The sequence below is a fragment of the Peromyscus maniculatus genome, chromosome 1, assembly GCF_049852395.1.
Source record: "Peromyscus maniculatus bairdii isolate BWxNUB_F1_BW_parent chromosome 1, HU_Pman_BW_mat_3.1, whole genome shotgun sequence".
Classification (NCBI taxonomy): Eukaryota; Metazoa; Chordata; class Mammalia; order Rodentia; family Cricetidae; genus Peromyscus; species Peromyscus maniculatus.
In genome coordinates, this window is record NC_134852.1 from 84,863,877 (window position 1) to 84,885,353 (window position 21,477).

Sequence of the window (21,477 nt, forward strand, 5' to 3'; positions counted from 1 at the left end):
CTGCTTTTTAACCAAAGGGTCATTCCACTCAGCACAGATACACAGACACAGCTTTGCCAATAAACATAAATCCCAATCAAACAAAACATTCTCCAGTACACCATTCCATTTTACCAGCTTTATTCAGTATACTTTAATGAAAAGCAAAGGATAAAGGTCAAAATGTTATTAAGGGGAAATGAACATTTAATGAAAGCTTCCACTTTAAAAAAAAAAAAAATTTAAAAAAGGGCCAAACTGAGAAATCTTTTAAGTTTTAGAGATTTTATTGAAGTTAACATTCCATATGGTCACTCAGATCAAAATTGTAAGAAATTCCAGAAATACAAACTACCATTTGAATAAATGTAGCATCTTCTCCAGATGTTAAAATGTACATGATATGTAACAAGTCTTTAGAAAGTAAATCCCACTGTCCATTTGTGTTGGGTAAGAATCGTTCATTTCATGGAATCCATATTAAAAGAACCCTGGGATGGTTGTATAATATCACAGCATTCTTGGATTAATCCATTTTCCTCAATTCCCCATAGTGGGCTGCCATCTTGATTTCTCAGTGGTATGGTCCATTTGAAACTCTTCAAGGTGACTGGATGCTTCATAAAAAATTAGAAGAAAAAAATTCTGTTGGAATAACAATCATCTTAATTCTTCAAACAAGTCTACCCACCTTGAAGATATTCTACCATACACAAATCTTTAATTCTGTAAAATTCTTTAGCTTGAAACAACACTATTGTGATAAACTTAACCTCTCAAAGACAGAATCAATGAATGCACATTTTGTAGGTTTTCCTGTCAGATATATTTGTAATCCATTAAAAATAGTAGCAAAGATCAAATTCTTAAAATCCAACATGATACATATATGAAAAATAAAAGCAGATTAAAATTCAAAAATGGTTAGGAGGTTAAATTACAGACATTGTGGATTCTACAATTTCAATGCAAAAAAAGTTTCCAAACTCCTTCAAAAACTAATTATAAAAAGAATCTTAAGGGTTTAAAAAAAAAAAAAAGCAATGGATCATTGCATGGCATACTTTTACAGTCTTACAGATGTTAATTTTGTTTAGATAACACACATGACCTATATAAACAGAAGCACCTTTATAGTTACATGTCTGAGAATGCAGAAAATGTGAAGCCACGAGAAAAAAAATAACAAAAAAAAAAATTAGAAACATCTGCTTGGCTTACTTGGAATTTGCCATAGAAACGCTATTGCTTTTCAAATTATAAACTAAAACATATTTTCATTGCCAAAACATCTTACGTTCCTCCTAGAAAAATTTATCTATTATTTAAATAATTTAGACTAGAGGAAGAAATGAGAATCCAGGTGATGTTACTACTAAAGATCTTGATTCATTATATTCACACAAAAGTTGAAAAAGTGTTTTTTTTCCAGTTTTTATGTATATGTGCCTGTTTTTGTAGTGGGGTATACATTTACATGGGTGTAAGTGCAATATGTAGGCCTGAGGTCAATACTGATGTTGGTACTAATGATGAGAAATCTTCTAATCTCTGTTGAAGCAGGATCTCTCAGTCAAACCGAGATCATCATCTTGCTAGTCAGTTTCCTCTGGGGATCATCTCTACCTGGAATTACAGGCAGGTGGTGGCTGGGCATTTACTTGTATTTGGGGGGATACTAATTCCCAAGCAAATGCTTAAAGGCTGAGCCATCTCCCGAGCCAGCAAAACCATTTTAATCCTTGGTCTTCTCTGTATGTTCTACAACTTTCCAACTCAATTTGTTTTTATTTGTTTGTTTGTTTGTTTGTTTTCTTTGGTTTTTCGAGACAGGGTTTCTCTGTGTAGCTTTGCACCTTTCCTGGGACTCACTTGGTAGCCCAGGCTGGCCTCAAACTCACAGAGATCTGCCTGCCTCTGCCTCCCGAGTGCTGGGATTAATGGCATGCGCCACCACCACCTGGCCCAACTCAATTTGTAGAGCTACAGTCAGTGACTGACTGGGGAATTATATATATATATATGAAAGTATGTTTGCTTCTCGGCTAATCTCCCGTCTCCGTAACTAAAATTAAGGTGTGTTCTCCAATACACACATTATGAAACAAACTTAATAAACTAGATAATCAAAAGACGGGGTGCCCCTTATTAAAAAATAATTTTTAAAGGAGTTTTACTCCTTTAAAGGGTTGTCACAGCATCAGTAATAGTCATCAAATTAAGGTATTCTTAACCACTGAGCTATCTCTACAACCCCAAATCAAGATATTCTTCTCTAGTAGCTTTTTGGAAATTTCTTGAACCCTTCTCCTTAAATTAAAAAATAATTTCTTCTATTCCCAAGTCAATGAAATACTATTTGCCTTGTTCTTTTCTTAAAATTAAGAAATGGCTGGGTACGGTGGCACATGCCTTTACTTCTAGTACTTGGGAGGCAGAGAGGCAGGAGGACCTCTGAATCTGAGGCCAACCTGGTCTACTTAGGGAGTTCAGGTTTACCCAAGGGTACATAGTGAGACCTGGTCTCTAAATGAAAAAGACTAATTGTAGGGGCTGGAAAGACGGCTCAGTGGGTAAGAGCACTAGTTGCACTTCCAGGGCCCAGGCTTGATTTCCAGCACCCACACAGCAGCTCATAACTGTAACTCCAGAATGGGGAAAACAATTCCTCTTCTGGCCTCCTCTGAGATCAGGCTTACATGTGGTGCACAAACATGCAAGCAAAATTTACATACATTAAAAAGTATTTTTAATCCCAGCACTTGGGAGACAGAGGCAGGCGGATCTCTGTGAGTTCGAGGCCAGCCTGGGCTACCAAGTGAGCTCCAGGAAAGGCGCAAAGCTACACAGAGAAACCCTGTCTCGAAAAAACCAAAAAAAAAAAAAAAAAAAAAAAAAAAGTATTTTTAATTTAGAAATGATGGTAAATTATATGTCAGCTCAGTCCATTACAAACCAGACTGTCCTCTATCTTTTGCATTAAATGCATGGTCAGGCACTATATGAAACAGTGATATAGCCGGACGGTGGTGGTGCACACCTTGAATCCCAGCACTTGGGAGGCAGAGGCAGGCAGATCTCTGAGTTCAAGGCCATCCTGGTCTACAGAGTGAGTTCCAGGACAGCCAGGCTACACAGAGAAACCCTGTCTCCAAGGGGGGGGGGGGGAGCAGTAGTGATACAATCTTTGAAAAACTGACAGTAATAATTTATTCCTACCAAGTTACAAAAAGTTCAGGAGCTTCAGATGCAGGTTATTCAGTGTGGTACATTAATTCTCGGTGCTATCTTTCTGCCACTGAATAATACAACTTACTTCTAAAACAACTTGTAAGGGAAAAAAAGAAAAAGAGTATAGCTCAGCAGAGTGTATGCCTAGCAGCACAAGTCCCTGGGCTTGGGCCCCAAGACCACATAAAACCAGGCATAGTGGCAGCACATGCTTGTCTGTAATCTCAGCATTGGGAGAAAAAGGAAGGACCAGACATCCAAAGTCATCCTTGGCTACAAAAATCTTAAAAAAACCAAAAGGAAGAAAAGGCCAGATGTAGTGGCTTCCACATGAAATCCCAGCACTCAGGAGAGGCTGAGTCAAGAGGACTGCTATGAGTTTGAGGCTGGAGTAAGCTATAGTTTCATAATAACAAAAGCCTAATGACATAATCACTCAAAAACTGCATTCCCACAGTCGTCATGCCATCAAGTGATGTATTTCAAATAATTTTAAAGTAAATTTAAAATTACTGTAAGAGAAAACAGATTACTTTAACATTGTTAATCAATGATCAAATATGGACTCACACAAAGTCCATGATCCAAAGCCAAAATCAAGAATTTTATTAATTAGGAAACAAATATAAAATATCAAAGCTAATAAAAGATCTATGAAGGTTAAGAAGTAATCTGTTTACATTCATGAAATTTCAAATACTAACAAAAACTAAAATTATCAATAGGCAAAGTTTCGCTTGACAAAAAAATAGGAATTAAACATAAGCACATGGGAGCATGAAAATCTTAACAAAATCCACAGCTCCTCATGTGCAAAACAGCAACGATCCTAGTGACTACCTCTTGTAGCTCTACTGAAGATTAAAGGAGCTGATCTCAGTAGAGGCTGGCTATCATGCCACTACATCACAGGAATCAAAGCATAGGAGATCTCAAATTCAAGAGTCAGAGCAATTTCTATTCCAACAGCAAGAATATCTTTGAAAACAAATAGGATCGTGGAGTCAATTATTTAGAACAGTTTTCCCTTTAATTTTATATTGTATTGGGGGGAAATATTTCAATATAGCATGGATATTGATGATCTACTACTCCTCATTCTACAGTCACTTGTGAATTAGTACAGATGGACTATACAGGTATGCCTTTGATCAGGAATTCTATGCTCACTCAGACAGACCTAGAGCCTTTGTTTCACACGTAGTCTTCAAACTTAACACTGTTATTTTCTAGTTTGTACTTCCCATAAGTATATACGTTTACTCTAAGAAAAACTCCCTGTGCAAATGTAAGTTTTTATATTATCAAGGTAATCATTACGTTATCTCCTGAAAGTTATCTCCTCCCGAAATCCAACTACTAGAGACATTCATAAATTAAGAACTGAACATTGAGTATGGATGTCTTCAAATTCTTTTAGTAAATTAGTTATGAAAATAAGTTACACATCATTAACTAAAATGCAAGCCAGTTCTTTACTTCCATTTCAACTAGCTTTTCTTTTCTTTTTTTTTTTTTTTTTTGAGAGTCTATCCAGTGTAGTAGCCTCAGTCTGAGAAAAAGATGACCTTGAACATCTGACTCTTGTCCTCCCAAGTGCTAGGATTACAGGCTTGTGCCACCATGCCCATCTTATCTTTATCAGTTTCAATAGCAAAGAAAAGTATAGGGAGCAAAGAGTTAAAAAGAAAATTAATGATTATTAATTTTTAATAAATGCCTGTAAAGCTACTATTATTAATGAAATTATATTTTCAAAAGCTAAATAATTGTTTCACAACTGAAGGAAGAAAACAGACAAAATGCTAATTTAGTACAAAAACTCATCCCTCCTATGAAGTAATTCACTTAGTGCTTATGACTTGATTTCCAACTTTTGCTTTGTCTTTAAATTTTAATATATTTATGTAAAAAAGCCCTGACAAGTACAATCTATTTGCTCTTATTTTAAAAAATAGATTGACTCCTCAACAGAACAGATTAACAAGTCTGGATCTTAAATAATACAGGTATAAAAACTAACAGTAAAATTATTTCAAAAAGACTAGCCAATCTTCATCAATGAAAGGATGAGGTCAAATATGATAAAGCGAAAGTCATCTTTTCTATGGCTTTACCATCTAATTATAAAATCAAGATAAAGAGACCGGGTATGGGGGGAAGGGGTTTATACATATTACCTTTCATTTTTACTGTCAAATTTTTAGCTTTCAAGCACACCGACAAAGTTTCACATTAATAATATTTATATTTTAATAATATCATTTTGCCTTTCATAAGATTTAAAGCACTAGTTGATAATGCTTAATAAATGTTACACTAATACAATAAATGAACAAATATTTACTGAGTAGGTACCATGTACCAGGCAACTAATCTCCAAGTGTGATCACACAGGAAACTAGTAACTGGTGCAAATAGACAAATTTAGGGTCTGCTCTCTCTCCCTCAGGAAAAACAAAAACCTTGTTTTATAGGTCTTAAAGCCACTGCAATCTCAAGTGGCAATAATGGGAAAAAAAGTCACTCATAATCTATACTCCCAAATGTTGTACTCCTATGATTGTAAACAATTATCTTAAAAGTTTGTTGCCAATAAATAAATTCTTTTTGGCAATTCACTCAAAATGATTTATAACAACCTTCTCATTTTACTGTTTCCCACTACTTGTCAGGTTTGGAATTAGAAAAACTATTTCACAGTAGTGGTAATTATAACACATCTTACATCAAATAGCAATTTCTCTACCAATAAGGCAAAACTTTCAGTCCTGAAGTTTAAGTTCAGAGTTATTTTATCATAACCAATTACAACTGGAAATCAATTAAAATTAATTTCTATTGTAAAGAGAGAAAAATCATCTGAGTTCTACACCATGCAAGTAGCACAGACCCTAGAACCAGTCTTTTTTCTTTGGAGATCAGACTGTAAACATTCTAGGCTATGCATGAAATTGTAATGGGAAAGCAACCACAGTATCTAAATGAGCAGTCCAGGTATGCTGGGGAGAAGGGGGAGTGGAGTGGGGAAAAAATATTTCCAAAATCAAGGGGACACCCAAATCCAGGATGTTGGAAACAGGACAGGTTCAAATGAATTTCTTGGTCTTAATGTTTTAACTTCTGACCCCATTGTGATGGCAAATGTCTTTAATCCCAGCACTTAGGAAGCAGAGGCAGGCAGATCTCTGAGTTCCAGATTAGCCTAATGAATTCCAAGTCCACCAAGGATAGTGAATTAAACTTTGTCTCTAGAAATAAACTTCACATCTAACCATTACGTGGATTTTCTTAACACTGTTAACAGCATTGATAAAGCTTACAATTCCAAATTAGTAATTTAAACTATGTAGTGACACTTAAAATTAAAAATGAAACCCAACAAGTAGATTAAGACTTACTAAATGCTTCAAAAATGTCTATGGTATAGGTAATTTCATTCCATCTGGGATCCACATTTCTGCAAAAGACAGAATAGATTTTATTAAATCCTATAAATTATATCACAACTGCAATACTTTCTAAGGAACCAACAAATCAAGAAATACAGTTTATGAATAGATTAATTCAAGCAAAAGACAGGAAAATTGTGACAACGTCTTAGATTTGGCAGTGCAGGAGCTGACTTCTAGAACAAGTTACTAAAATAATAAGCCTATGTCTCAGTCTAAGAACTCCAAAGGAGTAATTATTGAGGTTCTACATGAAATCTCACTGACTATCCAGGATTGAAAATAGAATACAAGTAACAGTTTAAAATTAGCTGGGCAGTGGTGGCACACACCTTTAATCCCAGCATTTGGGAGGCAGAGACAGGAGGATCTCTGTGAGTTCGAGGCCAGCCTGGTCTACAGAGCTAATTCCAGGACAACCAGGGCTGTTACACAGAGAAACCATGTCTCAAAAAACAAAAACAGTACAGAATTAATCCATACTCCCATCTAATATACTTTTAAACCTTCTAAAAAAGGCCTTTGCTACCTATCTCCAAGATCATTTTTCTCCCATGACCATATTACTTCATAAAATCATATGCTAGAATCAACATTAATATAATCATGTACATAATATTTCTAAATAAAATGTTACTTTAGGCATCATTTCAAATTACTATCAATTGTACTATTTGACTAACACTATTTCTTTAAGACTTATTTTTACCACTTTTGTATCTATGTGTGGGTATGTGCACGTCTGCACAAGTCCAGAAGAGGGCATTGAATATTCTAGAGCTGGAGTTACAAGCAGTGTAAGTGCTGAGAACCACACTAGGTCCCCTCCAAGGATACTATAGGCGTCTAAGTGCTGAGCCATTTCTCCAACACTAACACTAAGTGTTATATACGCAGTTGGTTTATCAGGACTTTTTACTAGTTACTGAAGAGTAAATATGGAAAATATCTCACATCTCATGTACTTTCTGAAATAAGGATGGGTTTTCCATTTGCCTTGGTTTTGCATGATTACAATAATCACAAAATAAGAAAGAGGTGTTCAGCTGGAGCATCTGGGCTCGCCCCACCCAGTCCAAAACACCTCCACCCAGAGTCTCCTAACAAAGGAAAGCGCCAAAAAGCCCAGTTCAGCATTCTTGGCGGCTACTACAACTTCTTCCTCCGAAGTGGCCAGCAGCCTAACCACTTGGCCTTTGACCATACATAGGCACAACCCCAGCTTGTGGTGGACATGTCATCACCCCTTGCCTACAACCTATAAAATCTCCCTTTAGTTTTAGAGCACAACCTCTCAGGTCTAGATCTCTGGGTGAACCCCCCTGGGAGCTGCTTTGCTCAATATACCTGTTGTATTTTTCTAATTTGGCATGATCTGGCTTAATGAGTCAGCAGAGTAACTTATGGGAGGGGGGGGGCTACAGACAGAAACTTTAAGAGGTATAACTAAGTGGTATAACACTTGACATATGGGAGGCCCTGAAACAAACAAAAAAATAAAAACATGCAAAAAAAAACTGAAAGTTAGGGTCATCCCAGCACTCAGGGGGTTAAAGCAGGAAGATCATGAGAGTTCAATGCCAGCTTGGGATATATACAGGCAACTGTATCCATCAACAAGAGACAGTGATAGGCTCACCAGGTAAAAATGCTTGCTGACATGACAAGGAAGCTGACAGGAACTAGTATGGAAAAAGAGAACTGACTCACATAGGTTTTCTCTGACCTACAAACACACAGAAGTTTTTTTTAAAAGCTTAATATAAAACTGTAGCAACTTAAGATTTTTAGAAAAAGAGAAAACAAACCAAAAGTTTAAGACTTAAATTAAGCTATCAAACTAACTTCCTAGGAATTGTTTGCAAGTGCCCTGTTTATGTATCAAATCTAAATTCATTTTTGTAAAGCATAACCAAAAAAACACAGCAAGGACCTGTTTAAAAGTTACTATTGAAGTAGGTACTAAACTATCTTCATAAGAAAACAACGCAAGGCAATGATCTTCAAATTTTTAAATCTCTAGTGTAGTCTGACCTAACAGGAAGAGGATTTTGTGAACAAAGTCAATCTTAACACACTAGGAAACTAAATTGACTCAGAGCAAGAGATGCCCATCAGTGACAGAAAAAGGCTTCCCCAGCTTATGAGAACTTTGCTTCAAATAGTATCATAAAAAGTAAAACAATAAACTGATTTAAGGTCCTTTAAAGGGGTAGGAAATGTTTAAGAAATCTTGGAAAAAAAAGTGTTTCTAATATTTCTAAGAGAAATCCCTCATAGTGGTTTAGTAATACAATTATAAGTCGTTCTACCATTCCAAGAAATTTTTAGGTTCTAAAACCACCAAAAAAGGGCTTTGATCTCACTGTACATTCGAGTGAAATTAACACTGATGAAATCTGGCATAAGATCTCCTTTCCCAAAGGTGAGAAAGTACAGAATAGTATTTTACCACCCTTTAAAATGGGATGAAGATCCCAGTTCAGTTTAAGTAGAATAGAAGTCTGATTTTCTTCAAACTCCTATCTCACATATTTTAAAATGTACTTTGTGACCTAAAAATAAACTTTAGGGAATATAAACAAGCATATAATGCTGGCCCTCTGGCAGTAAAAGTGAAGAACTTTGTTGCTTCTTAAATCTCTTAAACTTTTAAACTCTAAGATTAAAATCTAAGAATAATGAACTATAAGAAAATGTTTACAAAAGTAGGCTAGTGAGTCCTTTGAAAGACACAGGGTGTACTGTGGTAACCCAAGCATTTCTCAGGTACTGCAAAGGTTCTTCCTGGTAATCTCTGTCCAGCCTGAGCAGTCCCAAATAAACAAACAAACAAAGGTATTAGCATTTCATAAGAAAACTGCTTTAAAATAAATAGTAAAGGTAGGCATGATGGTCGACACCTGAAATCTCATACCTCAGGAATAAGGAAACTATCTCAAAAAAGAAAAAAAAAAAAAAACACATAAAGCATGTATTTTAAAACCACCTGAATAATCTGAATTAAAAGGATTATGATTACTGGTACATATTAACCATTTAATTCTTGTGGCTCAAGAGATGACTCAGTAGTTAAGGTACTTGTTGCTCTTCCATAGGCAAATGGTGACTCACAACCATCTTTAACTCCAGTTCCAGAGAATCCAACAACCTCTTACGACCTCTAAGTGCACTAGGCATGCACACAATGCAAATACATACATGTAAGTAGAACATTCATTCCCATACAGTTTTTTAAAGCTTAAAAAACTCTGAGTTAAGCCGGGCAGTGGTGTCACACGCCTTTGATCCCAGTGCTGGGAGGCAGAGGCAGGTGTTTCTCTGTGAGTTCAAGGCCAACTTGGTCTAGAGGGAGATCCAGAACAGCTAAAGCTATACAGAGAAACCCTCTCTCTTGAGAGAAAAAAAACAAGAAACAAAAAAACCTGAGTGTATTTCCTGCAACCCACAACATGAAAGAAACCTACTCCAAGTTGTCCTCTAACCTTCAAATTTGCAAACACATACACAAATAAATTAAATATAATTAAACTAAGTTTAAGGTGAAAAGGTTTCCTGAAACACAGACCTATGGAGCTTTATGAAATAATGTATAAATCCTAACATCAGAAATGCCATTTTTAGGGCAGAAGAGATGGCTCAGTGGTTAAGAGCACTGATTGCTCTTCCAGAGGTCCTGAATTCAATTCCCAGCAACCATATGGTGGCTCACAACCATCTGTAATGAGATCTGGTTCCCTCTTCTAGACTGCAGGCAGACATGCAGACAAGGCACTGTATATATAATTAATAAATAAATAAATAAATCTTCTTAAAAAGAAAAAAGAAATGAGATGCCATTTTTAAAAAAAAACAGATCAGTCCCCCGACTCCCCAAAAAAGAAAAAGGTAGTGGTGAGCACCTTTAATCCCAGCACTAGGGAGGCAGAGGCAGGTGGATCTCTGTGAGTTAGAGGCCAGCCTGGTCTACAGAGTGAGTTCCAGGATAGCCAGAGCTTGTTATTGAGAAGCATGTCTCAAAAAAAAAAAAAAAAAACAAGTAACAACAACAAAAAAGAATCAGGTCACCTATCACAAAAGATCCATAACATTCTTAAATTTAGGGTGTCAGAAATGATGGCTGGCACCTGTAATCCCAGGCTAACGCAGAATTACTACCTTAAATTCAAGGGCAGCCTGGGCTACACAGTAAATTCTTGTTTCAAAAAGCCAAAAGTATGTCACTAAGATGGCTTGGAGCTTAACTGTGTTTTGATGTCAAGCATGACATTCCACATAGAAAAGCCAATTCCTAAAGGCTGCCCGACTCCATGTTCACACAAGTATATAAATGATAAATGCAATTTTTTAAAATAAAAAGTAAAGCTGGGGATAGCTCAGATACAATGGTGTTTTTCTACTGTGAACAAGTCCATGTTAACAAAGGAAAACAAAAAAACAAGTAAAAAAATTAAAAATGTTAATTACGGCAAAAATAGCCACTTTGAAAATAAACTTTGCATTCAACCTAGAAAGGAAATTTGTGAAATGAGGTTATTGGCCTTTGAAATGCAGAATCATACTTTTACTTAAAATAATTATTTCTATTAAAAGGAATAAAACATGGAAGGCATGTAAACTACAAATCTTGTTTATAATGATGGTCAGTTGTAAACATGAAAGTGGTCATATTTAAATATGTTTACTAAAATAAAAAAATTTTTAAAGTTTTCATAGCAGAATTCTAAATCTTCACTGCTTAAAGACAACTTTTTTTGAGGCAGGGTCAAGTAGCTGATGACCTTGAACACCTGACCTCCCTGCCTCCACTTCCCAAAGGCTAAGAATAGACATGTACACAACCAAGCAGTTTTATTTAGTATTAGTGATGAATCCAGGGCTTTCGGCATGTTAGGAAAGCCCTCTACCAACTGAGCTATATCCTCAGGCTCCATTTCATACTTAATTATTTTCCGGTATCTGCATTTACACTGTGAATACTTTGGAATACATCACAATTATTTAGGCAATTGTCCTATGTTTTATGATTCTAGTAGTTTTACAACAGAAATATCCGATATGCAATCAATCCACATCTAAGATACTCCTCGGGATTATTTTTATCACGAAATTTAAGAGTTAAATGAGATGAAAGCTGTAAACTCTAAATCCTTCGCACAAATGAAAAAATTAAAGTCTCCAGAATAAATGTCAAGATTATATAGCCTATTTACATTTTAGGTGGAGTACCCTGATTGCTGAACCATCACATACATCTGATTCAACAATAAAATGCCAAAGGAAACACGTAACAAGTTTTTATATGGTCAAGAAACTGATCAAAAAACTGAAAGTTAAAGAAAATTTACATTATAAACTACCCATATCACATACTAAAAACTATAAATCATGATCCAAAAACAATTATGATTAGCTGCAACACGGCTTCTTTCCATTTTTTGGTATATCAATCTTCAAAAGTTATCAAAACATTAAATATATTCCAACATAAACACAACTAGATAAGAAGAGTTTTAAGAATGAAAGAATGTGTCCACAACACTAAGATAAAAAAGTATTTATTACTACAGTTCTTAAGTAGAAAATACTTGACAAAAACTTACCTTGGTTATACAATAAAGCACATTATCTATTACATATACCTTTGTAGGTCATATAATCCCATCTACATAAGACAGTATTTGACAACTGCCCTCATGTGCTCAAGAAATAACTACTCACACAATGAATTGTAAGTACCATCATGAAGAGGATAAGAAATGTTCTTCATAAAATAGAATTTAACCATTTATCTTGGTTATAAAAGTTGCCTCTGAAAGGCTAGGAATTAATTTAACAGTTACTACATCACTTATTAAAATGAACAAAGCTTAAAATTTCATTTAAAATTTTCTAACTTTCAGCTATTTACTTTTTCTGTTCAAATTCTACCTCAGATAAGGCCATTATGAACATATTGCCTATTTAGACTTAACTTCTGATTGTATCATATAAAACACCTCATTCTCAATTTCTATTCAGTATTCAACAAATGCCAACTATACATTCTATCAGCTAATTTTGGCATCTGTTGTAGGAATATGAGATTAAAGATACTTTTGTGTATATTCTATCTTTGAAAATTTATAGACTCTAAAAGTCTATCATTTTCTTTGGAAACAATAATACAACCTTGAACAAACTGCAAAAATACTTCATTATGCAAACACAAAAGCAATAAAAACTAGTCTATCATCCTTATTACCTATTTGAATCAAAACAAGGTAACACAAACTTAATTTTCCACAGATTTCCAAACTATAAGTAAATATGCCCTCATTTTAATTAATTAGTTGCTTGGTTACTTTTTTTTTAATATTCCAAGGCATCACTTATTATTATATATTTTCTCTGGTCAATTACTTAAAAATAGTAATTGAACATTATTTCTGGATTCAAGCTCATATGGACAGATTTATTTCTTCACATATACTAGTAGTCACATTTTCTTCAATCACCTTAATATTCACCTATTAAGATTATTAATGCATTTAGTTCATGGTATGCTGAATCCAAAACCTTTTGTGCTTAAAATTATTTCTTTTAGGTTCAAAAACAATTACCAAGAAAGATACAGATAGAGCAGTGCACTTACTTTGCTGGAAATCAATTTATTTTTGTAAAATGAGTATTTTAACCATTTAATAACAAAGACGTCAAAGTTTGTTTTTCTTTTGAAATACAGTCTTTCAAGAAGCAAAGGAACAATAATTACAAAATTTTAGGATGCTGATGCATGACGGGTGGGGAAGGGAGCTAAATAATTTATCTTTCAGGCTGTAAAAGCAACCCTGATTTAACACTGCAGATTTAACCATCATGCAAAGGCAAGCACCATTTTATTGGGAAGACCAAATGTCTTACTACCGGATATAATTACATGCATTGATATAAAGTATATATATCAACTGATTTAATAGTTAACAGAAAAGTGCTTTGCTTTAAGGTAAAAATAGGGTATTTTGTCATTTTTATATAAATAGTCCATTTGTCTAACTGACAAACATGAGTGATATTTTTCTACCCAAATGTTGAAAAATATTCAAATATGATGATTAAAGAAAACTTACTTGCTATATAAAATACAGAATTTTCCAAGGGCTCTCCTTTATTCTCAAAGGTAAAACTCTATTGTCTCCGTCTTCAAAATGGCACACCTTTTGGAGAAAACAAACAATATTCTAAAAAACTTACTGATGAAGCAATCAGTAACAAGTAGAAATGTTTTAAAACTTTATACAGAACAAAAACTACTACTAATGCTTAAAACTAACTTTTGAAATATTTCTTTCTAAAATCTATTTAGTCTTAATGGCAAACTATTTAAATGTCTTAATTTCTTTAAATAATTAAACTGTTAAAATCATTTGTATATCTTAAAATGAAAGGAGAAAAAAACATTTTAGGTCCATGACTCGCTGCAAAAGCTTGTTTACCAAAATTAAACAAAGCCTTAAAAGACTTGCAGTATTGGAGCTATTCAAAGGTACATTACATTACAATGGCTGTATGAATACTCTTTTAACCACTTACTCAGTAAAAAGGGCTCTTAAAGATTTTTTAAAATTTCAGATGTATATTCATTCATAATCAATTTTAAAATCATAAATATTAACTGAATGCTAGAAATGTGATCAGAAAGACAAAACAAAAACCTAACAAGTTAATTTTATGTTAAATCAATATATTTACCAATCTTACCTGTGATAAAAGCTGTATTTATTCAGAATCATCAGCAACCACACTAATTATAATCTTGTAAGTTACCTTTAAAAAAAAATAAGAAAATGATTTAAGTGTTTTAATTTTTAAGGATTTCTTGGCTAAAGACTCAGTATGAGGAAAGGAAAAAATATTCCAAAGACAAGAAGCCCCAGGTGAAAACTGAAGAGGTGGGGTGGCACAACCTGCCTATTTACGGCTGCAGTTGTTTCTGTACGTCTGTCAGTCTTTGTTTTCCTCATTTGGAACTGTACTCAAATACTAGGGATTAAAACATTGGAATCCATAAGAAATACAGAAAATTTAAATGGCTATCAGTTTGCTTTGCTTTCCTTTTTCCCCTTTTCAAAAATCAAGTATTAAACAAAAACAAAGGAAAAGTTGGCAATGTTTAGAGAATGCCATCATCTTGAATTTTTCTTTACCACCTACAAATACCTCTTACAGCTATGAGCATTAAAAATCAACTCCTCCAGGAGAAATTAGTGAACTTAAAATGGCCACTGGTTACTTTAAATTTTAAACTACAAGCTATTTGATCTCACCAAATGGGCTATTAGTTTTGTCTTTTAAGCAGCTCTAAAACTTGTGGTATCTATGACCTTCATTCAATTCCAAACCAGGGTCCAGAATATTTTGTCTTTCTCCTACCCAATTTATCATGAAAGAAGATCGTAAGACCTTAAACTGATAGTAATTATTTTTACATTTTACAATTCAAAAAGGATTCTGAAGAACTACAATTTCCCAATCTCTTTAAAACCACTTTCAGTGATAAAACATTTCAAAGCATTCACTTAAAAAACAAAATTAGTTCTTGAATTCTGTGAAATTAAGGTATGCGCAACTGATATAACATGTACTATCCTATAAAAGGTATTCCAATTGTTTTTGACTGGAAATACCCTATGAAATATGGTCTAATCAACCCATACCTTTGATTTTAGATGTACTACGTAAGTCTCCCCAACATTGTCTTTACGCAGTTCTTCACCTTTACAGCACAAGGGCTCCGCAGAATAAAGACAAATGTATTCAAAAATACACAAAGGTCTGTGCATTCCTAGTTTGTTCTTCCAACAATTAAACTTCAATTACCCCAAACATTTTTAAATGAGTATGCAGAAAACTGTTATTTTCATTAGAACTGTTTTTTCAATACTGTTCCGTTTTTTAAGCACATCTCGACTTTATACATGCAACAAATGCAACAAATATGGCCCCTCTTCATCGCCCATCACCGACCGCCAGTCCTGCTTCACTATTTACACTACGGAAAGTAACTTCCCGAAGAACTGTTCTATTATAATATTCCTTTATGAAACTTTTTCGATCACGGTTTGTAATAGTATACATTCTCTCTTTTTAAATAACAAGATGAATTTTAACTTTTAAAGGGTAGGAACTGACTCAAGTACGTTTTAACACTCAGGTGTGAGAAGTTACTGATAACGGCTCTTTCCGCTCATTTTAAAAAAGTATCCAACAGTATAGCTACGTTCAAATATCAGGCTGTCAAATAGTCTTGGCCAAGTACTCGGTAAAAATAAGCTGTATTCATCAAACGTCATCACCTAGTACCGTAATTATCAAATCTACTTCCATTAAACTGTCTTGTTGCCGTCGTCATTTTTGAAATACCAGAAGCACTCCTGTAACTTGCCTTTTCTAAAAGACAACAAACGTCACAGACGTTTAACAAGCAGTAAGATACCTCTGCATCTAGAAAACTAACAGCCGTTCTCAAAAACAGCTTGGAAAGAGTTAAAAGCCAACACCCAACAGGGAGAGGGGGGGAAAAAGACAAGTTTTATTCGGGTTTAAGCCAAGTGAGAGGTTCCATTGTTCTTTTAAATCCGACCCCGACGATGGGTTCCCACCTCAGCGGAAGGGATTGTTAAGAGACCGTCTCCGGAGGACTGTTGTGTTTCACGCTAAGTATCAAAATAACTCACCGGAGCAGGCAGGGGCTCCACGGCGCGGCCGCCGCCCTCTCCCCGCAGCCTCGGACGGGCAGCGCGGCGCCCGGCTAGGTGTGCAGAGGGACCGCGGTGGCCCGACCCCACTGCCCGGGTGCCTTCGGCCCTCGGCGACAGCACCCGGGACTGCGTGCGGAGGACGGCTAACCAACCCGCCGCCCCTCCCGCCCTCGCTCAAGGACGTCGTGCTTTTCCTCCCAAGGACAAAGGACAATAAAGGAAGCAAGCAGGGGAGCAACTCACCGGGTCGAAGCGCGGCCGCCAGCGCCATCGGCTCGCTCTTCCCCGCGTCTCCGGGACGGGTCTCCCGCCGCAGCCTCCCGCCCACGGTGCGGGACGCCTCCCGGCCGCGCGCACCGCCAGCCCCGCCGCTACCGCAGCGGAGCCCCGGGCGCCGCGGGCCCGGCCTTCCCGGGCGCCTCCTGCCGCGGGCTCCCGCACCCGCGCGCGCGGCCGTCTCGCCTGCGCCGCGGCCTCCTGGCTGCCCCGGAGCCCTCCGGGACGCCCGGGCGCTGCTCCCGGCGCAGCCGCGGACCCCTGGGCCGCGGCGGGCCGCCTGACAGCTCGGGTTGCTGCTGCCTCTCCGGCCATCTTGTGCCGTGTGTGGTGTCTCTCCCGTCTCCTCGCTCGGCTTTACTCCCTCCTCCTCCTCCCTCCCCCCCACCCGCCCCACACACCACACAACATGGCCTCTTCGCTGCGGCGGTGGCTGCGGCGGCGGCAGGAGCTCCGCGGCGTTCCAGCTCGCTCCCCTCCCCCAACCTCCCGCCTGCAGCTCCGGGACCCCCAGTGCGCACGCGCGCCGCCACCCGCCCGCCGCGGCCATTGGCTGGGCCAGCTTCCTGCCACCGCTTCCCGGAGCGGCCTCACGCACTCTCATTGGTGCCTTCCTCCCGCCCCGACAGCGGCTTCCTGCACACTATTGGTCAGTTCTAATCCCACCTCTTCCACCTTATCAGCGACAATGGGCCGGTTTTAGTGCCAATCATATCCCGTGGGCGTTTCAGCTGGAAAGCCTCGGCCAGCCATTGGAAGATGATGAAACCTTGGGGTTTGCGGGAGAGACGTAGCTTTCTGCTCCGCAGTGCGGAGTTCTCGTAGCTAGTTCGTTTGTTTCTGGCAGAGGCTAAGCCAGGCTCCGATCATTAAAAGCTTAGGCTTCGCTATTTTTAACTTGAGATTTTTTTTTTTCTTCTTCAAAGGAAGAGGGAATGATGAAACGAAGATGACATGATTGACAAGATACGCAAAGACTGTGCCCGTCCTTCACTCTTAGGCAGGCAGCCATATCCTCAGGATTTTTCCCCCTAAGCAGCCCGACCTACCTTCAGGTTACAGACGCGGGAGCAGTGGTTTTTACGATCAGCACGTTCCCTAACGTAATATATGACTTGATATACCATTTATTTGAGGTAATCTATTAGCATACCCGTGTCCTGAGGCCTTAACGACCCAGGCTCCTATTCCTAATTAGCTGGATTCCACATTTTTGGGCAGTGTTTATTGAAGTGGTAGTTTAAACGTGAACAACCACGTCTGCCTGTCCAACATTCCCCCAGAGAATTACACAAACCAAGTTTCATTTCCTCAGGAAACTCCACTTTTTTCCATTTCTTCTTCCCGCTTCTGCCTGGAAACAACTTGAAGCAGAACACAAGTGAACCTCTGAACCGTCCTCCAATAGCTAAGGAAAGAAAAGTTCTCTCCTGAGAATGGCATTTAGAAATGTTTCTTTTAGCAAGAGACCAGGGGAAAAGAAAAGATAAATACAATTAATTTCTATGAGAGGAAAAAAAAGTTTTTGACAAGTGTTGGGATGAGAAAGACAACTCTCAGATCCTCGTGAGATTTTGAGGTTAGGATCAGAATGTTGAGCACAGACCCAAGAAGTAGTTCTAAGCCCCATTTTAAATTTGGACGGGGTGGGGGGTGAGATAGGATCTTTCTACATATCCTTGGCTGTCCTGAAACACACTGTGTTAATTTTTTTTATGTTTATTTAACGCGCGTGCGTGTAGTTGTGTGTGTGTGTGTGTGTGTGTGTGTGTGTGCGCGTGCGTGTGTGTAAGTTTCGCAGCATACATATGGAGGTAAGAGGACAACCTAAAGGATTCAGTTCTCTCCTCCAATCATCAGGCTTGTAGGCAAAGCACCTTCACCAGCTAAGCCATCTGGTTGTCCCTCTGGCTGCTTCCATTCTTAAAAGTCACACGGACTTGGAGGCAGGGGGTGGGGAGTGGGGTGGCCGCACACTTTTAATTCCATCACTCGGGATGCTGAGGCAGACTGTAAGTTCAAGGCCAGCCTGGTCTAGAGAGCGAGTTCCAGAACAGCAAGGACTACACACGGAGAAATCCTGTCTCGAAAAGCAAACAAACAACAATAACAACTAAAAAATCACATACTGGGGCTGGAGAGATGGTTCAGTGATTCAGATCTCATGTACTGCTCCTCTAGGGGACCTGAGTTCACAGTTTCTAGAACCCCATGGGGTGGCTCACAGGTACGGGAAACTCCAGCTCCAGAGGGATCTGATGTCTGTGTCCTCACAGGACATCTGCACTCGCATACACATATCCCCACACAGACACAAATGTACACATAATTTTTAAATTAATAAAAACAAAAACCAGGCGATGGTGGCACGCATCTTTAATTCCAGCTTCAGGAGGCAGAGACAGGCAGAGCTCTGTGCATTTGAGGCCAGCCTGGTCTACAATGTGAGTTCCAGGACAGCCAGGATGGTTACACAGAGAAACCTTGTCTTGAAAAACCTAAATAAATAAATAAAATCACCACCCACTACAAAAAAATAAGTAAATAAAATGTTAAGAAATAAAAATCCCATACTGAGGCCAAAGAGATGACTCAGCAGTCAAGGGAACTTACTGCCCTTGCAGAAGTCCTGGGTTCAGTTCTCAGCATCCACATGGCAGCTAACAACCATCTGTAATTCCAGTTCCAGGGGATCGAATGCCCTCATCTGGCCTCCGAAGCCACATACATGGTGACATAAACACATCCATGAAAAGCATTCCTACATATAAAATAAATAAATCTTTTTTAATTTTTTGAAGAAAAAAGATAAGTAGAAGATGTATGACTGATAGGTAGGTGGATAGATAGATAATAAATAAGGAAAATGACAAAGAAAAAAAACATTAGGCAGCTGTGATGGCACAAACCTGTAGTCTCAGATATTGGGAGGCTGAACTGAGAGAATCCACTTAAATCCAAGAGTTCAAGTCCAGCCTGGGCAACATAGCAAGGCCCTATCTCAAATGACCCAGTAAGTGACTAGATTGAATGTAGAATAAGCTGCTTAGGTAAGAGCTAGGGATCTGTGTAGTTATTGGGGTTACTTCTGGGCACACTGGCCATACATCTTAACGATATGCTTTGAGCTATGAACACCTCAACAGAAACTCAGCTTTCTCAAGGCATGGTCACTTTTTCTGATTTGCCCACTCCTGACGCCCGATCCAGTCTGACTGAAGGCCCAGCCCTCTGCCCACCTAGGTGTCAATCTCCCAACTACGCCAGCTGAAGCTGCCTAGCGCTCTTGTTTTGCTGCTTCTTTGATCACCGCCCCTACATATAAACTATGGCGTGACCCCTTTTATAAAGATACACCTTGGGCGGTTTAACCTCCAACAGCTTTCTTCTCCCAGCTGTCGCGTGCAAGGTTCTCTTCAGAAGAGGCACTTATTGGCCACACTGAAATTCTCTTCCCCATCACAAATGACATGAGAAGTTTTTTTGACCTTCATTCATTTATTCTGTGGGGGGAGGGGATACATTTGTGCCACAGTGTGTGGAGCTCAGAGAATAATCAACCAACGGTGGAGTGAGTTCTCTCCTTCCATTCTGTGGGACTCGGGGATCAAACTCGGGTCATCAGGCTTAGCAGCAAGCTCCCTTACCCGCTGAGCCATCTCAATGGCCCCAGACACTGATTTCTTCAGCCACATCTGTACCTAATGTTTAGCCATCCTTCCTTAGAGCAGCGCTCTGACCTCCCTTAAAATGACCTGAAAGACTACATTCAACCCCCTTCACAGTCCCTTCTCACTTTTGCTAGTTCGTTTTCTATTGCGGTAACAAAACAGCTGGACCAAAAGCAACTTGGAGAGGAAAAGGTTTACTTGGCTTACAGATCCCCTTCACCATGCATCACTGAGGGAAGCCAAGGCAGGAGCTCCGGCAGGGAAGGAACTGAGCAGAGGCCATGGAGGGATGCTGCTTACTGGCTTGCTCCCCATGACTTCCCCAGCTTACTTTCTTATACCACCCAGGACCGCCTGTCCAGGGGTGGCACTACCCACAAGGGGCTGGGCCCTCCCACATCAATCGTTAACCAAGAAAATGCCCTACAGGATTACCTAAAGGCCAATCTGATGGAAGCATTTCTTTAATTGAGGGTCCCTCTTCCCAGATGACTCTAGTTTGTGTCAAGTTGACAAAAAACGAACCACCGCAGCACTCTGTGGCATCTGCCAAAGGACCAAGAAGCCATCCTTCCTTCCTCTGTTTACACTGGCTCTTGGGACTGTTGTGTTTGTTTTGTTCTGTGGTCCGGTTTTGCTGTGTTCTTTTGGTTTGTATTTCTTTTTATACTTGTGACAGAGTCCTGCTATGGAGTCATAGCTGGTCCCAACTCTCCCTTCCCTCTGCCTCAGCCTCCCAAGGGCTTGTATTATAGTCAAATCCAACCACCATCACCAGACAGTCTACTGATATTTTTCTCTACAGGCAAAAGTGAGCCTCAGTTCACCAAATTAAAAAAGAAAAAAAAAACTGTGTGTGTGTGTGGCCTCTGAGTCATCTTCCTATTTAATAGATTCCAAAATAAAACCTGGAATGACAGAATATATCTCAAAGGACAAAAGGACAAGTCTATACTGGTTTATACTGGTGACCTTGGAGGAAAAGACCTGAGAAGTAGCCGGAAAATAGAGGTAGAAAGGCCTTTTCCATTCTGAATCCTTTTAGGATTTTTGAATTTTAAATCATGTGACTAAATCACCAATTTTAATTGAAAAGAAAAGCAATGAAAAAAAAGGCAATTGCTCTCC

The 21,477-nt window shown here is 38.4% G+C and overlaps 1 protein-coding gene across 5 annotated transcripts; it reads right to left on the minus strand.

Moving 5' to 3' along the window:
• Positions 1–455: 455 nt before the first annotated feature.
• On the minus strand, positions 456–17,047 carry LOC143267398 (uncharacterized). Of its 5 annotated transcripts, none has more exons than XR_013042447.1 (5): positions 16,646–17,046; positions 14,403–14,468; positions 13,772–13,858; positions 6,612–6,670; positions 456–596 (listed from the first exon to the last, which is right to left on the minus strand). XR_013042447.1 is itself a non-coding variant. In XM_076545125.1 (3 exons), the coding sequence occupies exons 1-2, from the start codon at positions 16,991–16,993 to the stop codon at positions 14,421–14,423; spliced, it is 396 nt and encodes a 131-aa protein (XP_076401240.1). In that variant the 5' UTR covers positions 16,994–17,047; the 3' UTR covers positions 13,767–13,858; positions 14,403–14,420. The 5 variants fall into 5 exon arrangements, 1 of the variants encoding a protein (XP_076401240.1); XR_013042449.1 differs by lacking the exon at positions 16,646–17,046 and adding an exon at positions 16,379–16,517; XR_013042450.1 differs by lacking the exon at positions 16,646–17,046 and adding an exon at positions 15,359–15,476.
• Between the last annotated feature and the right edge of the window lie 4,430 nt (positions 17,048–21,477).